The sequence below is a fragment of the Cucumis melo genome, chromosome 1 (genome assembly GCF_025177605.1).
Source record: "Cucumis melo cultivar AY chromosome 1, USDA_Cmelo_AY_1.0, whole genome shotgun sequence".
Lineage (NCBI taxonomy): Eukaryota > Viridiplantae > Streptophyta > Magnoliopsida > Cucurbitales > Cucurbitaceae > Cucumis > Cucumis melo.
Window position 1 is genome coordinate 20,422,739 of NC_066857.1, and position 18,082 is coordinate 20,440,820.

The 18,082-nt window shown below is 42.8% G+C and overlaps 1 protein-coding gene and 1 long non-coding RNA gene across 3 annotated transcripts; one reads left to right on the forward strand and one right to left on the reverse strand.

Annotated features, from left to right (window-relative positions):
• Positions 1-125: 125 nt before the first annotated feature.
• Positions 126-3,442, reverse strand: LOC103489636 (peroxisomal 2,4-dienoyl-CoA reductase [(3E)-enoyl-CoA-producing]). Of its 2 annotated transcripts, none has more exons than XM_008448880.3 (5): positions 3,034-3,442; positions 2,235-2,394; positions 1,421-1,590; positions 1,118-1,340; positions 126-535 (listed from the first exon to the last, which is right to left on the reverse strand). In XM_008448880.3, the coding sequence occupies exons 1-5, from the start codon at positions 3,217-3,219 to the stop codon at positions 381-383; spliced, it is 894 nt and encodes a 297-aa protein (XP_008447102.1). In that variant the 5' UTR covers positions 3,220-3,442; the 3' UTR covers positions 126-380. The 2 variants fall into 2 exon arrangements, with proteins under 2 accessions (XP_008447102.1, XP_016900343.1); XM_017044854.2 differs by having other exon boundaries at positions 126-622; positions 3,034-3,419.
• A 1,406-nt stretch (positions 3,443-4,848) lies between these two features.
• On the forward strand, positions 4,849-6,989 carry LOC127149953 (uncharacterized). The gene is made up of 4 exons (XR_007821854.1): positions 4,849-5,189; positions 5,288-5,363; positions 5,441-5,501; positions 6,657-6,989. It is a non-coding gene; the product is annotated as an uncharacterized LOC127149953 (long non-coding RNA).
• The last annotated feature ends 11,093 nt before the right edge of the window (positions 6,990-18,082 follow it).

An 18,082-nucleotide genomic window follows, 5' to 3' on the forward strand; every position in this document is an offset into this window, starting at 1 on the left:
GTGTGCTAATCGGTTTAAAAAAGGACCAGTTAATTAATCAGTTGTTTGTTCGTATGCATATTCTTGAAATCTAAATTTCCTATTTGTGCTTGAGCGTACATAAAGGAAAAAAAACACATTTAAGATAAGATGAACCAGACTCTCCTTTCTACAATCTCTGAGAACCAATTTCATAGTATCCATCCCGATCCTTGCAATTACAGGTATAGTAAGTATATAAATATGCGTTCAAGCGTTACATAATGTGGAATCAAATTTCCTATTCCCAGTTAGATTCAACTTTCCGGTGGACAGAAATTTGGATTCCTTGAATAATACCTAAAAAGGGCACATTCAGTACTAACAATCAAATCATCTAAATTTATTGGTTACATTCTCCATCACAGCTTGCTTTTTGGAGCACCAACAGGTGAATTTCTAGACCTCTTTTCGACTACTCGTGACAACTGCTTAACAGCATCCTTTGGCAACCGACGTGGTGAGCTCAACCACATACCTCCATCAGCAATGATGGTCGTTCCATTCACGTATTTACCTTCAAAGTAGATGCAATGTTTGATATTAAATTACTAAAGATTAACCTTCTGCAGTTCCAACAATCGACTCCAAAGTGTTTTAGATCCTACAACAATTACATTTTACACTCAATTTCTTTTTCAAAGATGGTCTGGTTATCCAACTGCCATGATGTTAAATGTTTTACAACTCTATTTTCAGATGCTGACAGAATATCTCTTCAATTTTTAGAAACCGTAAGTAATATCAAATTTCTTAAGTTAACGTTAGCACACAATCATTCAACGGCCCTTCATAACTATAGATGTTTAGAGATTACTTAACAGGGTTGTTGAAAGTTGTTAAAAAGATCAACCTAAACGAGATCATGTTGAGGGAATGTACATTTTACTTCTCATTTTTAAAATGAAAGATGTTTGTGTATAACATGTCCCAATGGGAAAACCTAGTGTATGGCCTGAATTAATGATCTGTTCCTCTATATGTTAAATGTTAGATCATATGCTAAAAAGTAATGGTTAAAGTTTCTAAACATACAGATTAACATCCAAACTAGTGTAGAAAATTAAGAAATATTGCATGAATAAGGAAAGGGAAACACCTGCATCCGAGGAAAGGTAAAGAGCAGCCATAGCAATATCCCATTTTTCTCCTATTCTGTACAAAGGCATATCTTCCCTTATTTTGCTATTTATCTCTTCAGGTGCGAGTTTACTCAGACCAGGAGTCCCCTGGATGGGTCCAGGTGCAATGCCATTTACCCTAATATCATGATCAGCTCCCCACTCCAGAGCTAAATTTCTTGTAATAGCGTCCACAGCTGCCTGTTAGAGAGAAAATTCTAAGAAATTTCTTCCAACCAAAAAACAGAAAACTCTAACCTTCAGATATTATCACAACTAACCTTGGCTGCAGATACATGAATTTGATACCATGCAGCTGTGTAGTGCAAAGTTGCACTAATATTAATAATTGTTCCGCCGGTAAGTGAATTCCTTCCAGGTCCACCTTTCTTGAGATATTTGAGGGCTTGATGGCACATTGTGAATGTGCCAACTGAATCAATATCCATAACTGCAGGGGATTGTTAAAATCAAGTGCAAGTAAATAGAATGTGGCACTTCATGAAAAGCGTGTTCAAGCAATAAGCCCCATCGCGTATAATGTAGTAATAATTCTTTACTGGTACGAATCTAACATAATCACCAAACGTCTTGTACATAACAGAATGCAACTCTATTAAAATAATTTGATTAACTTTGAAAGACAAACACAAGGTAGTTACACTTTCAACTTTGTGTATTGTAGTTTGTAGCAAAAAGAATAAGATGGACAAAATGGCCAAAAGTTCCCTTGGAACAATATCATCAAGCCCGAGATTTAAATTTTAATAATAACGTATTTATAACATGCAAGCCTTTCTACTTCTATGTTCTCCTTTCAGTTCAATAAAAATTAGATGAGTTATGATAGGTGGAATTCAATAATTCATAAACTTCTAGAGTGAATGTGCGTTCAAATTAGTATAGTTCCCAAGTTTTCTAAAAAAGGTTGAAGATAAATCACCTGTCAGGAGTATCCAACAAACACAAAATGCTTCAAACAAATATTTGTTTTTTTTTTCTTTTTTTTTTTTTTTGCATGATCCCTATGGACTGATATCAATTAAAAGCAAGGTACCATGATTATTGAAGGTAGCAATAGAATGCCAACAGAACCTGTTCGAAATCCATTTGGAGACAAATCTTCTGCTGATACCAGAAAGTTCCCAGCTGCTGCATTCACAAGAATGTCCAGACTACCAAGATTATTGAAAGTAGACTCCACTACACTACTTGCGTCTTCTTGTTTACGAACATCACCTTCAAATCCAAATGCCTGCAATGGACAGTAAACAAACAACAGGTTTCAGATCAGAATCAAGTTCAGATTTTTGAAAGCATGACATGAGTGAATTATACATATTAGTAAGAGTCCGCCTACACATACATGTGTGGCATACTCAAATTAAAAGAGTCCGCCTACACATCATGTGAAGTATACACAAATTACAAGCCTATGTAACTACTCTTGAATTTTCCATAAGAAACTTTTTGGTAAGAAGCCAGGTCATACAAAAAAAAAAAAAAAAGAAAAAGAAAAAAGAACAATCCCACAAATAAAAAGAACTGTCTACAAGAATGATATCTAAAATCATTATAAAAACAATAAATAAATAAATAAAATGCAAGTAACCTCATTTTCAATCGTACAACGGAATATGGTGGAAATTTGTCAAAATAACCTAAAAAAATTTTCATCTTTCAGAACTAGTAGTTCATTGAAATAGTTTTTCTTCATCCTTCTTCCTAGCCGAGATCAATCGCAAGATTTGAAAAAAAAAATTGTTCTTTTCATCACACATCCATACTAGTTTGATGTTTGGTGTTTTGTATTTTATTAGATAAGAGTAAATTCTACCTAATTAACATTCTCCAGAAAAGTAGGGAAGCATTATGGTGAAAGAGGAATTAATACCCAAATTCCGAGAGATCGGAGAGCGGCGACGGCGGAATCGAGGACTTGCTTCCTTCGACCCATGATGGCAATGGAAGCTCCATGTAGACCGAATTGGGTGGCGATTTCGAAGCCGATTCCAGAGCCGCCGCCAGTAATCAACGTCACCTTCCCTTTCAATATGTCTGAACGGAAGGGAGAAGCCATAGCTTTGTGTAAAAACAACAAGGAAGGAGGAAGGGGGAAGGAGGTAAGTGAGAGGCAGAGATCAGAGATCGAAGTTGCTCAAATAATCTCTCCAACGAAATGTCCAATGTGCAAACTCCGTCTCTTTAATTTAATTTCATAAAATGAGAAACGTCCCGAAGTTTGCTACAAACCACAACCCCCACTCTTTCGTACCATCTGAGTTGTGAATTAGTTTATAAAATAACAATCAAGGCCCCCCCCCCCCCCCCCCCCCCCCAAATAAATTTTATAAATGAGTAAAATATTATTATATATTTATAGCAAAAAATTATAACACATTCAATTACGATAAAATTGTTCACATGAGAAATTTGATTCTTAGTATTAAACTTATGTTGATATTATATATATGTTGATTTGAAGCGATGCAGTTCGATCGTATTTATGTTGATTTGATGTATTGTGTGTGGTTCAATCATATTTATGTTGATTTGATGTAATATAAATTTTGAAATATTTAAATATGCTTAATTATCTCAAAATGCAGAATTCGAGATTTTATTCAAAAATAAAATAACATAAGATAATTAAATTTTAATTTTATTTAAAAAATAAAATAATTAAAGTATGTTTAAATATATCAAAAATAAAATCTGATATTTTATTCTAAAATAAAATAACATAAGATAATTGAATTTTAATTTTATTTTATCATTTAAAAATTTAAAATCATTCCAAAACTTATAAAGAATTGGATTTGTTGGCCTTATAAATAGACTCGTAGCTTGATCATTTTATCTAATCAAGTAGAGCAAAGGTATAAGAGAAAAAACTTCTCTTTTTCCTTTCTTTTTGTCTTTCTTTTTTCTAATATTTTTTTTTTACTTTTTGTCCTTTTTTTTCTTTTTATAGCAACTAGAGTTGTTATGCTTCACTTTGTGTAACGCCCAGCTTTTCTTTTCGTTTTTCTTTTATTTTATTTATTTATTTTTTTTTTTATTTCTTTTGTCTTGCTGGAATTAATAGGGGGAAACCCTTATTAAACTAAGGTTGGAATTTATTCTATTTTTTTTTTTTTTTTTTTTTTTTTTATTTATTTATTAAAGGAGGATTTAATCAATTAATTAGTAGCAACTAATTTATAAGCTTGGAAAGGGTCAAGGGTGTTTCATTGAAGAGAGAGAGAAGAGAGATACTTTTGGAAATAAATAATAAAATAATAGAAAGGAAATTAGTTTCTCTCTTATTTAAAGAGCCTTGGAACCCGTGCTAATTTAATTCAAAAAAAAAAAGAGAGAAGAAAAGAGAAGGAGAGGAAACCCTAACTCCCAACCACGCCGCCGCCGCCGCCTGTCGTCCGCCTCAGGCCGCCGCGCCAGTCTCCCAGCCGTCGAGGGTCGGTTCACGCCAAGCCGCCGCACGCCGAGCAAACCGAAGCCACGCAGCCGTAAGCCGACGCCCTCGCCGAATCGAAGCCCCGAGCCGCGACGTCTCAGTCGGGAGTCGAAGCCGCAGCCGTGCCGCTCGTCTGCCGGGAAGCGGAAAAGCCGAAGCCGTCTCCCTCAGCCAGCCGTAGTACCGCGCCGCTTCTGAAAGCCGAAGCCGGAACTCGCCGCGCCGCTTCGATCGGAGGAGGATAGCTCAGCCACGCCGCACCGCTGAGATCCGACGCAGCGCAGCCGGATCGTTCGTCAGCCAGCCGCCGCGCCGACGGGAATCCAGCAGCTAAGCCTCGCGCGCCGCCAGCCGTCGAACCCGAACCCGGAGCCGCTCCGCATCCGCGCGCCCTAACCCGAAGCCGATTTCGCGTGTGAAGCCGCGCCGCGCGCTTCTGCGTAGCCGAGCCGCGTCTCCCCCTGTTGCAAGCCGAGCCGCACGCGTGAACCCCTGTGTCAAAGCCGAGCCGCGCCTGCGCCAAGCCGAGCCGGTCCCTGTCCTCTTCCAGCCGAGCCGCCAAGACCAATTTGGCTCCATCCACCTACATTTTGGTAACTTAATTAATTATTGTGGCATTTTCCCAGTAAGACTCCCTGGTCCGGACGTAAATTAAATTATTTTAGGACTAAGTTAAGTTATTTTTCCTAAGGGCGTCTTGGACCGAGTGACCGGTGCGGCGAGAGACTCTCTTCAGTAGGGACTCATCCACTGCAACCTTTTCTGGGGTAAGTTATTTCAACGTAGTCTTAACCGTTAATCGTTGGTGACCTAATTACGGACTTTGGCGTTATTAAATATTTAGGATCCCGTTGCTTGGAAAGCACACGTGTCTTGCGGTTAGGACTCGTCGGGTGAATCTCCAGGTAAGAGATTCCACTACTGGCTTCATGTTTAGAAGTGTGAGACTATGTATGCTCCAATTTCTCTCATGTTATGAATTAAACAGTACAATGCCTGAAATAAATGTTAGCATGATATAACTGATGATGTGATTAGACTTTAGCCCGTCATGTTTGGCGAGAGCTGTTGTGGCCATGCGGCGAATGTCGAGATGGAGAGTGTAGAGATGATTTATGTGATATGTTTCATACTGATGCCATGTGTATGTATACTGCAAGTAGGGTACCTGTTAGCTTAGTCTGTTAGAGTCGTACCTGCATGGGTGTCCTACGGGATCACCACCTATTGAGGACTGTGTGGTCCGACGGGACACCAGTCTAGCATGAGATAGATATGACTCGAGTGACTCGACGGGGTCCTCGCATCCCGACTGTCCTAGGTGTCCCCCGGGGCACCGAAGACCAGAGCTACGTTCCTACGGGAGCGCATGTTGCACGTGTTCGGGAACGTGCCAGAGATTGGGTACCAGTTTCAGGACTCTGACAGGAAGCTAACAGGCACCTAGTGGGACCAGTAGTGGGTCCCTTACTGAGTATTTTTTTTTACTCACTCTCTTCATTTTATGTTTTCAGGTAGAGGACGAGGCAAGGGCAAGGGCAAGCTGGCGAGCGACCCGAAGTGACCGTGGAGGGCCATAGGGACTACTGCTTCCGCTTATCCTTATTTTAGATTTTCGTAATTGAGTTTGAAACCTTTTCATTACTTGCCATCTTTTATGTAGATAGGGCCCGAGTAGGACATCAGAACGCATTTACACTTTTTGCATGGCTATCTTGTTTAACTTTTTCACAAATGGAATTTCTTAAACCGTATGCTTTTTAATAAATTTTATGACTTAAACCACTGGTTCTATATTGAGTAATGACTTCGATTCAGTATAAGGAGTTGGGTCGTTACAGTTGGTATCAGAGCCAAGTGTTTTAGGTTCTGTAGACTGACCTACGATGTAAGTCATTTTGTTTTGGTTTTACTTCACCCTATGGCTATACGGTCCTTCAGCACTCGCCAGGTATGCCTAAAGCCTTGCTAATGTTAAGATTACGATTTTGCCTGAATAGTCTAGATCTAGAGATAGGGCGTTAAGTTCTTGTGGTGAAAAGTTTGTTGGTGAATTTTAGGGAGAATGCCGCCACGTAGAGGTGCACGCCGAGGAGGTGGTAGGGGAGGCAGAGGTGCCGGTCGTGGCCAGCCGGAGGCGCCACCTGCTGCACCGGCAGTCGACCCAAATGCACCGGTCACCCAGGCGGATCTCGCCGCGATGGAGCGGCGCTATCAGGACATGCTGCAAGCTGCTTTGGCGCCTTTCCTAGCCGCCCAGCAGAACCAGGCCGCCCAGCAGAACCAGGCCGCCCAGCAGAACCAGGCCGCCCCTGCTCAGGCCCAAGCCGTTGTTCCTCCAGCCCCTGAGGAAGCTCCACCAGTACCAGTTCAACTGTCGGCCGAGGCGAAACACTTACGGGACTTTAGGAAGTATAATCCTAAGACCTTTGACGGATCTATGGACAACCCCACAAAGGCCCAAATGTGGTTGACGTCCATAGAGACTATTTTCCGGTACATGAAGTGCCCAGAAGACCAGAAGGTGCAGTGTGCAGTCTTCTTCTTGGAGGACCGAGGCACCGCCTGGTGGGAGACCGCTGAGAGAATGCTGGGGGGCGATGTCAGTAAGATAACTTGGGAGCAGTTCAAGGAGAACTTCTATGCTAAGTTCTTCTCTGCCAATGTGAAGCACGCCAAGCTGCAAGAGTTCCTAAACTTGGAGCAAGGCGACATGACGGTGGAGCAGTACGACGCCGAGTTCGATATGCTGTCCCGCTTTGCTCCCGATATGGTAAGGGATGAGGCTGCCAGGACGGAGAAATTCGTTAGAGGACTCAGGCTAGACATTCAGGGCATTGTCAGAGCTCTCCGCCCAGCCACGCATGCTGATGCACTACGTATAGCACTGGATTTGAGCCTGCCTGAGAGAGCCGATTCGTCTAAGGCTGCCGGCAGAGGGTCAGCCTTGGGACAAAAGAGAAAGGTTGAGACGCAGCCTGACGTAGCACCGCAGCGAACACTGAGATCAGGAGGTGTTTTCCAGAGACACCGACGGGAGCTGGCAGCAGCCGGGAGGACGCTGAGAGAGCTACCCGCTTGTACTACCTGTGGGAGAGTCCACGGAGGTCGTTGTTTGGCTGGAAGTGGAGTCTGTTTCAGATGTAGACAGCCGGGGCATACTGCTGATGTGTGTCCTCGGAAACCCTTTGAGACGACACCGCCCCAGCCTTCTGCGGCCCAGCAGGGGAGAGTTTTCGCCACTACCCGGCAGGAGGCCGAGCGAGCTGGCACAGTGGTGACAGGTACGCTCCCAATTTTGGGGCATTATGCTTTTGTGCTATTTGACTCTGGGTCATCCCACTCGTTTATATCCTCAGTTTTCGTTCAACATGTGGGTTTGGAGGTAGAACCCTTGGGTAGTGTTTTGTCGGTTTCTACTCCATCTGGGGAGGTCCTGTTGTCCAAAGAACAAATAAAGGCATGTCGGGTAGAGATAGCGAATCGTATGTTAGACGTGACCTTGCTAGTGTTAGACATGCAGGATTTTGATGTGATACTAGGCATGGATTGGCTGTCAGCCAACCATGCAAATATAGACTGTTTTGGCAAGGAAGTTATCTTCAACCCTCCCTCCGGGGCTAGTTTCAAATTCAGGGGGGCAGGCATGGTATGTATACCCAAGGTCATCTCAGCCATGAAGGCTAGTAAACTACTCAGCCAGGGTACTTGGGGCATCTTGGCAAGCGTAGTGGATATTAGAGAGCCAGAAGTTTCCCTATCTTCCGAACCAGTGGTGAGGGAGTACCCCGACGTTTTCCCAGACGAACTCCCAGGACTTCCGCCGCCCAGAGAAGTAGACTTCGCCATCGAGTTAGAGCCGGGCACTGCCCCTATCTCGAGGGCCCCTTACAGAATGGCTCCAGCCGAGCTAAAAGAGTTGAAGGTCCAGTTACAGGAGTTGCTGGACAAAGGCTTCATCCGGCCCAGTGTGTCACCTTGGGGAGCCCCAGTATTGTTCGTGAAGAAGAAGGATGGGTCGATGCGCCTTTGTATTGACTATCGAGAGCTGAACAAGGTGACAGTCAAAAACCGCTATCCCTTGCCCAGGATTGATGACTTGTTCGATCAGTTGCAGGGAGCCACTGTCTTTTCCAAGATCGACCTGCGATCGGGCTATCACCAGTTGAGAATTAGGGATGGTGACATTCCCAAGACGGCCTTTCGATCGAGGTACGGACATTATGAGTTCGTGGTGATGTCTTTCGGCTTGACTAACGCTCCTGCAGTGTTCATGGATTTGATGAACAGGGTGTTTAAGGAATTTCTAGACTCGTTCGTCATAGTCTTCATTGACGACATCCTGATTTACTCGAAAACCGAGGCTGAGCACGAGGAGCACTTGCACCAGGTGTTGGAGACTCTTCGAGCCAACCAGTTGTATGCCAAGTTCTCCAAGTGTGAATTCTGGTTAAAGAAGGTGACGTTTCTTGGCCACGTGGTTTCCAGTGAAGGAGTTTCAGTGGATCCCGCAAAGATTGAAGCGGTGACCAATTGGCCTCGACCGTCCACGGTTAGTGAAATTCGAAGTTTTCTGGGCTTGGCAGGTTACTATAGGAGGTTCGTGGAAGACTTCTCTCGTATAGCCAGCCCGTTGACCCAGTTGACCAGGAAGGGAACCCCTTTTGTATGGAGCCCAGCATGCGAGCGCAGCTTTCAGGAGCTTAAACAGAAGCTAGTGACTGCACCAGTCCTGACAGTGCCCGATGGTTCGGGAAACTTTGTGATCTATAGTGATGCCTCCAAGAAGGGACTGGGCTGTGTCCTGATGCAGCAAGGTAAGGTAGTTGCTTATGCCTCCCGCCAGTTGAAGGTTCATGAGCAGAACTACCCTACCCACGACTTGGAGTTGGCAGCTGTAATCTTTGCACTGAAGATATGGAGGCACTACCTGTACGGTGAGAAGATTCAGATTTACACCGACCATAAGAGCCTGAAGTATTTCTTCACTCAGAAGGAGTTGAATATGAGGCAGAGGAGGTGGCTCGAGCTGGTGAAAGACTACGACTGCGAGATCCTTTACCACCCAGGTAAAGCAAATGTAGTGGCTGACGCGCTGAGTAGGAAGGTTGCACATTCAGCAGCGCTAATCACCAAGCAGGCCCCCTTACTCAGGGATTTTGAGAGAGCCGAGATTGCAGTCTCAGTGGGTGAGGTTACCGCACAGTTGGCTCAGTTGTCAGTTCAGCCAACCTTGAGGCAAAAGATCATCGCTGCTCAATGGAATGATCCTTACTTGGCCGAGAAGCGTCGTATGGTGGAGACAGGGCAAGGTGAAGACTTCTCCATATCCGCTGACGATGGCCTTATGTTTGAGGGACGCTTGTGTGTACCGGAAGACAGCGCAGTTAAGACGGAGCTTTTGACCGAGGCTCACAGTTCCCCGTTTACCATGCACCCTGGAAGTACGAAGATGTATCAGGACTTAAGGAGTGTCTATTGGTGGAGGGGCATGAAGAGGGATGTGGCAGACTTTGTCAGTAGATGCTTGGTGTGCCAGCAGGTGAAGGCACCTAGGCAGCATCCAGCAGGGTTGCTGCAACCCCTGAGTGTGCCAGGGTGGAAGTGGGAGAGTGTGTCGATGGATTTTATTACGGGACTGCCCAAGACCCTAAAGGGCTACACGGTGATCTGGGTTGTGGTCGACAGACTCACGAAGTCGGCCCATTTCGTGCCAGGAAAATCCACTTACACTGCCAGTAAGTGGGGGCAGTTATACATGACAGAGATTGTGAGACTACATGGAGTACCCGTATCCATCATTTCAGACAGAGACGCTCGTTTCACATCGAAGTTCTGGAAGGGACTTCAACTTGCCTTAGGTACGAGGCTGGACTTCAGCACGGCATTCCACCCCCAGACCGATGGTCAGACAGAGAGATTGAACCAGATGTTGGAAGATATGCTGCGGGCCTGCGTGCTAGAGTTTTCAGGAAGTTGGGACTCCCGTCTGCATCTGATGGAGTTTGCCTATAACAACAGCTACCAGGCTACCATCGGTATGGCACCGTTCGAGGCTCTGTATGGCAAGTGCTGTAGATCCCCGGTCTGCTGGGGCGAGGTTGGAGAGCAGAGGATGCTAGGCCCCGAGTTAGTGCAGACTACCAACGCAGCCATACAGAAGATCCGAGCTCGTATGCTGACAGCACAGAGCAGACAGAAGAGTTATGCTGATGTACGACGTAAGGATCTCGAGTTCGAAGTAGGAGATATGGTCTTTCTGAAGGTTGCACCCATGAAGGGTGTTCTGAGGTTCGCGAAGAAGGGGAAGCTTAGTCCACGCTTCGTAGGGCCGTTCGAGATACTGGAGCGGATTGGCCCCGTGGCTTATCGCTTGGCGCTACCCCCATCCCTTGCTGCAGTGCACGACGTATTTCATATCTCCATGCTGAGGAAATATGTCGCAGACCCAACACACGTGGTGGACTTCGAGCCACTACAGTTTAGCGAGAACTTGAGCTACGAGGAGCAGCCTGTCGAGGTCTTGGCAAGGGAGGTTAAGAAGCTTCGCAGTCGAGAAATTCCACTGGTCAAGATCCTTTGGCAGAACCATGGAGTGGAAGAGGCCACATGGGAGAAAGAAGAGGACATGAGGGCCCAGTACCCCGAGCTGTTCGAGGATTAGAACTTTCGAGGACGAAAGTTTTTTAGGAGGGAAGATTGTAACGCCCAGCTTTTCTTTTCGTTTTTCTTTTATTTTATTTTTTTTTTTTTTTTTTATTTCTTTTGTCTTGCTGGAATTAATAGGGGGAAACCCTTATTAAACTAAGGTTGGAATTTATTCTATTTTTTTTTTTTTTTTTTTTTTTTTTTTTTTTATTTATTAAAGGAGGATTTAATCAATTAATTAGTAGCAACTAATTTATAAGCTTGGAAAGGGTCAAGGGTGTTTCATTGAAGAGAGAGAGAAGAGAGATACTTTTGGAAATAAATAATAAAATAATAGAAAGGAAATTAGTTTCTCTCTTATTTAAAGAGCCTTGGAACCCGTGCTAATTTAATTCAAAAAAAAAAGGAGAGAAGAAAAGAGAAGGAGAGGAAACCCTAACTCCCAACCACGCCGCCGCCGCCGCCTGTCGTCCGCCTCAGGCCGCCGCGCCAGTCTCCCAGCCGTCGAGGGTCGGTTCACGCCAAGCCGCCGCACGCCGAGCAAACCGAAGCCACGCAGCCGTAAGCCGACGCCCTCGCCGAATCGAAGCCCCGAGCCGCGACGTCTCAGTCGGGAGTCGAAGCCGCAGCCGTGCCGCTCGTCTGCCGGGAAGCGGAAAAGCCGAAGCCGTCTCCCTCAGCCAGCCGTAGTACCGCGCCGCTTCTGAAAGCCGAAGCCGGAACTCGCCGCGCCGCTTCGATCGGAGGAGGATAGCTCAGCCACGCCGCACCGCTGAGATCCGACGCAGCGCAGCCGGATCGTTCGTCAGCCAGCCGCCGCGCCGACGGGAATCCAGCAGCTAAGCCTCGCGCGCCGCCAGCCGTCGAACCCGAACCCGGAGCCGCTCCGCATCCGCGCGCCCTAACCCGAAGCCGATTTCGCGTGTGAAGCCGCGCCGCGCGCTTCTGCGTAGCCGAGCCGCGTCTCCCCCTGTTGCAAGCCGAGCCGCACGCGTGAACCCCTGTGTCAAAGCCGAGCCGCGCCTGCGCCAAGCCGAGCCGGTCCCTGTCCTCTTCCAGCCGAGCCGCCAAGACCAATTTGGCTCCATCCACCTACATTTTGGTAACTTAATTAATTATTGTGGCATTTTCCCAGTAAGACTCCCTGGTCCGGACGTAAATTAAATTATTTTAGGACTAAGTTAAGTTATTTTTCCTAAGGGCGTCTTGGACCGAGTGACCGGTGCGGCGAGAGACTCTCTTCAGTAGGGACTCATCCACTGCAACCTTTTCTGGGGTAAGTTATTTCAACGTAGTCTTAACCGTTAATCGTTGGTGACCTAATTACGGACTTTGGCGTTATTAAATATTTAGGATCCCGTTGCTTGGAAAGCACACGTGTCTTGCGGTTAGGACTCGTCGGGTGAATCTCCAGGTAAGAGATTCCACTACTGGCTTCATGTTTAGAAGTGTGAGACTATGTATGCTCCAATTTCTCTCATGTTATGAATTAAACAGTACAATGCCTGAAATAAATGTTAGCATGATATAACTGATGATGTGATTAGACTTTAGCCCGTCATGTTTGGCGAGAGCTGTTGTGGCCATGCGGCGAATGTCGAGGTGGAGAGTGTAGAGATGATTTATGTGATATGTTTCATACTGATGCCATGTGTATGTATACTGCAAGTAGGGTACCTGTTAGCTTAGTCTGTTAGAGTCGTACCTGCATGGGTGTCCTACGGGATCACCACCTATTGAGGACTGTGTGGTCCGACGGGACACCAGTCTAGCATGAGATAGATATGACTCGAGTGACTCGACGGGGTCCTCGCATCCCGACTGTCCTAGGTGTCCCCCGGGGCACCGAAGACCAGAGCTACGTTCCTACGGGAGCGCATGTTGCACGTGTTCGGGAACGTGCCAGAGATTGGGTACCAGTTTCAGGACTCTGACAGGAAGCTAACAGGCACCTAGTGGGACCAGTAGTGGGTCCCTTACTGAGTATTTTTTTTTACTCACTCTCTTCATTTTATGTTTTCAGGTAGAGGACGAGGCAAGGGCAAGGGCAAGCTGGCGAGCGACCCGAAGTGACCGTGGAGGGCCATAGGGACTACTGCTTCCGCTTATCCTTATTTTAGATTTTCGTAATTGAGTTTGAAACCTTTTCATTACTTGCCATCTTTTATGTAGATAGGGCCCGAGTAGGACATCAGAACGCATTTACACTTTTTGCATGGCTATCTTGTTTAACTTTTTCACAAATGGAATTTCTTAAACCGTATGCTTTTTAATAAATTTTATGACTTAAACCACTGGTTCTATATTGAGTAATGACTTCGATTCAGTATAAGGAGTTGGGTCGTTACACTTTGCTTCCTAACGTATCTTCAAAAGGTGAGATTTGTTTCTTCTCTTTTCTTCTTCTTTTTTTCTCGCAATCGTTTGTAGGGGTGACTTTGCCGTTAGTAATCCCACTTCTACTAGGAACAATCGGGCTTTTACTGTCAGCGATTCGATATCTACTAGGAGCAATCGAGCTTTCATCATCGGATCTAACTCCTAGTAGAAATGATTGGACATCTTTGTTCTGTTTTATCATAAGCGATTCAATTTCTACTAGAGACGATCGGACTTTTGCCGTTGGATACAACTCCTAGTAGGAATGATCGGGTATCTTCGTTCTGCTTCGCCGTTAGTGATCCGATTTCTACTAAGAACGATTAGACATTTTCGTTCTACTTCGCTGTTAGAGATTTGATTTCTATTAGGGGTGATCTGCCTTTTGCTGTTGTATCCAACTCCTATTAGGAACGACCAGACACATTAATTCTGCCTCGTCGTTGTCAGCGATCCGGTTTCTACTAGGGTCGATCGGGCTTTTGCTGTTAGATCCAACTTCTAGTAGGAATGATCAAACATATTTGTTCTGCTTCGCCGTCAGCAATCTGATTTCTACTAAGGGCGATCGAACTTTTGTTATCGTATCCAACTCTTACTAGAAATGATCGGACATCTTCGTTTTGCTTCGCCGTCAGTGATCTGATTTCTACTACGAACGATCGAGTTTTTATCGTCAGATCCAAGTTATAGTAAGAACGATCAGACATCTTCCTTATGCTTTGTCGTCAGCAATCCTATTTTTACTAGAGGTGATCGAGCTTTTATCGTTAGATCCAAGTCTTAGTAGGAACGATCAGACATTTTTACTCTGCGCCTCAGCGATCCAATTTCTACTAGGGGTGATCGAGCTTTTACCGTTAAATCCAACTCCTAGTAGGAGTGATCGAACATCTTTGTTTTGCCTCGTCGTCAACAATTCGATTTCTATTAGAGACGATCAAGCTTTTGCCATCGGATCAAACTACTAGTAGGAACGATTGGGCATCTTTGTTCTGCTTCGTCGTCAGCGATCCGGTTTCTACTAGGGGTAATCAAGCTTTTACCATCAGATCCAACTCCTAGTAGGAACGATCGAATATCTTTGTTCTGCTTCGACGTCAACGATCTGATTTCTATTAGGGATGATTGGGCTTTTGCCGTTGGATCCAAATCCTAGTAGGAACGATCAAGCATCTTCGTTATGCTTCTTTGTCAGCGATCCAATTTCTACTGGAGACGATCAAGCTTTTGTCGTCGGATCCAACTCTTAGTTGGAACGATTGGACATCTTCGTTTTACTTCGCTGTCAGCGATCCGATTTCTACTCAGGACGATCAGGCTTTTACTGTTGGATCCAATTCTTAGTAAGAATGACTGGGCATTTTAGTTTTGCATTGTCATAAGCGATCTGATTTCTACTAGCAACGATCGAGTTTTTATCGTTGGATCCAACTCTTACTAGGAATGATCAGACACGTTCATTGTGCCTCTCTGTCAGCTATCTGATTTCTACTCGGGGCGTTCAGGCTTTTTCCATAGAATTCAACTCTTAGTAAGAAGGATCAGACATCTTCGTTTTGCTTTGTCATCAGCGATTCGATTTTTACTGGGGGATCAAGCTTTTGCTTTCGTATCCAACTCCTAGTAGAAAGGATTAGACATCTTCGTTTTACTTTGTCTTCAGCGATCCAATTTCTACTAAGGGAGATCGGGCTTTTACCGTCAGATCCAACTCTTAGTAGGAACGATTGGGCATCTTCGCTCTACTTTGCCATCACCGATCCGACTTTTACTAGGAACGATCGTGCTTTTGCCGTTGGATCCAACTCCTAGTAGGAACGATCAGACATCTTCGTTTTGCCTCGCCGTTAGCGATTCGATTTCTACTAGTGGCGATCGAGCTTTTACTGTCAGATCTAACTCCTAGTAGAAATTATCGAGCATCTTTGTTCTGATTCGTCGTCAGCAATCTAGTTTCTACTAGGGATGATCATGCTTTTACTGTCAGATCCAACTTCTGATAGGAAAGATCTAACTCCTAATAGGAACGATTAGACACCTTCGTTTTGCCTCGCCGTCAGTGATCCGATTTCTACTAAGACCGACATGGAGGCAACAGACATAGATTGTTGAGTTTGGTTTTCCTGCAACACAGCTTTCCTTTATTGTCAGCTTTGACAACAGGAGTTTTATTCGACTCAGCAGTTTCACAAGTCTTTATTTGATCTTTCAAGGCGACGATTTCATGATCTTGCTCCTTAACAACTTTCTTTAGGAAATTTATTTTCCTCTCCATCTCTACCATGGTTGCTTTAGCTATCACATCTGCTATCACGACAGACACTACTTCAAGATGTGATTCTTTGTTTGATAGATTAGAAGCAGGCGTAGAGTTGTTGAACAAAGGATTCTCTCTGATGATGATCTCGACTTTAGGAGATTTTATTGATTGTTTCCAACTTTTCTTTTTGAGGACATGGCCTTGTTCTTGTTTTTTCCATGCTTCTCTTTGAGTGACTCTAGGTGACAAGTCCAGTGTATGAGTTGTTTGCAACTTCAAGACTCCAACTTCAATTTTCGAGGGTGATGCTTCTCTTTGGTCGACTTCAAGAGTTAGAGAGTCTTTTGGAGGAAAGCTTGTATCTTTGATTTTCGAGGGTGGTCGACTTCAAGAGGTAGAGAGTCTTTTGGTTATTGAGAGAATTCTCTCTTGACCTTCTAGAGTAAAAAATTTTCGACTCTCACAAATGAAGAGAATTTATCTATTTATAGAGTTCTCTAGTGGGCTTTTATGGTATTGGACCTAGTTGGTTCATGGACCAGACCCATGACTTGAGTCATATTTAACCTTTGGCCTAAATTAAGCTTATTTTTAGGCTTAATTGAATTTTAACCCAAACAAAGAATATTTAATTGAACCAAAATAATTAATTTGAACCAACTGTCATAATAGAGACATGTGTCATCATCAGAATTGACCAATTTGTCTTTAAATTTAATTTGGGATACATGCCAATTTTTAGTTAATCCTAATGCAATTATATTAGTGAATGATGTGGTAATTTGTGATTGGCTCCAAAACTTCTTATTCAACGAGATAAAGGTATAATAACTTAGGTTTTATTTAAATATTGTAAATGGAAGACATATTTAGAGATTTATTGTAGTTTTAAAAATATTTATTATAATATTGTAGTTTTTAAAATATTTTACATTCTCTCCCCAATGTCTTGGGTTATAATAGGTTGAATCCAAGACATTCCTCTCTCTTCAAGGTTTTAGTTTATTTGTGAAAATTTAAATTTGGTTATAGTTCCTTTAAATTTGTTTATTGTCTTCCCCTTTCGAATATGAGAAATTTATAATTGTATTTTTGTAATTATTAAAAATATAATTGTTGAACCATTTTTTTAATAATAACCTGTAATTAAAAAAATTCAATGTAAATAAAATATTTTTTAATAGCCAAATTACATTAATTTAAAAGATAAAAGAAATATTTAGTTATTTAAATATTGTAATGGGAGATTTAGTGTAGTTGGAAAAATATTTAGTTTAATATTGTACATATAAATAGGTCGGGTGTTGAAGACCCAACTAATATTAAAAAAATAGATGTCTAGAGTTCAAAACCAGACATAGGCATCAACAAATAATAATATCTTCTTCCTCTTCCTCCGATATCTCAACTTTTTGAATAATAAAATAATACAAAAAAATTTACCTGATAATTAATTAAATTAATTCTTCATTTATCCTACATATTTGATATGGAAAATGAAGAATAAAATAATAAATATGTTTAAGAAAATTTCAAAATAGGTTTGAAAACTGTCTTCCGGTAAAAACTAAAATAGTAAATTCGTTTGAATACTTTAATTTCTCTTCAAGTAAAAATTAAAAAGAGGAAGAGAAAAATGAAGAATGAAATAATAAATATGTTTAAGAAAAATAATTCTAAATAATAAATATTTTCTTCGATAAAAGAAAAATAATAATAAAATAATACTTACTCTTTTTCAAACACAATTGATCAGCACTCTATCTTTCATTTTAATTATTATTATTTCTTTAAATAACATCTCGCCCTTAGTTCCCTTAGTTCCCTTCTTTCCCTTCCCTTGTATTTAGACTCGGGTCACTTCAATTCGAACACTAAAACCAAAACCTTAGATTTGATATACAAATATTTTTATTAGTTTTATTCTCATTGATTACCACTTTTTTTTCTCAATCATTTCTTTCATAAATTTTTTATAGAAAGTGGTAAAAGAAAAATATTTACAAATGGGTTATTCCAAATTTGTTTAGTTAAGTCGGTTTTTAATCCAACATTTTCTATTGAAAAATTAAACTTTTAATCGTAAAATTGTTGTCCTTTGATACTTCTTCAAATATGGGCTTGAGAACGATTTTCCACAATATCTTAATAGTTTAGACATGCAAATGATCATCTACTACCTGGATGAGCACACAG

Excerpts from the sequence above, each read along its gene's own strand:
- LOC103489636 (XM_008448880.3), bottom strand. The coding sequence starts at position 3,219 with ATGGCTTCTCCCTTCCGTTCAGACATATTGAAAGGGAAGGTGACGTTG. Across the intron at positions 2,395-3,033 it reads TCCGATCTCTCGGAATTTGG|GCATTTGGATTTGAAGGTGA; the intron begins GTATTAATTCCT and ends TGTCCATTGCAG. Across the intron at positions 536-1,117 it reads TTACCTTTCCTCGGATGCAG|GTAAATACGTGAATGGAACG; the intron begins GTGTTTCCCTTT and ends TCTACTTTGAAG.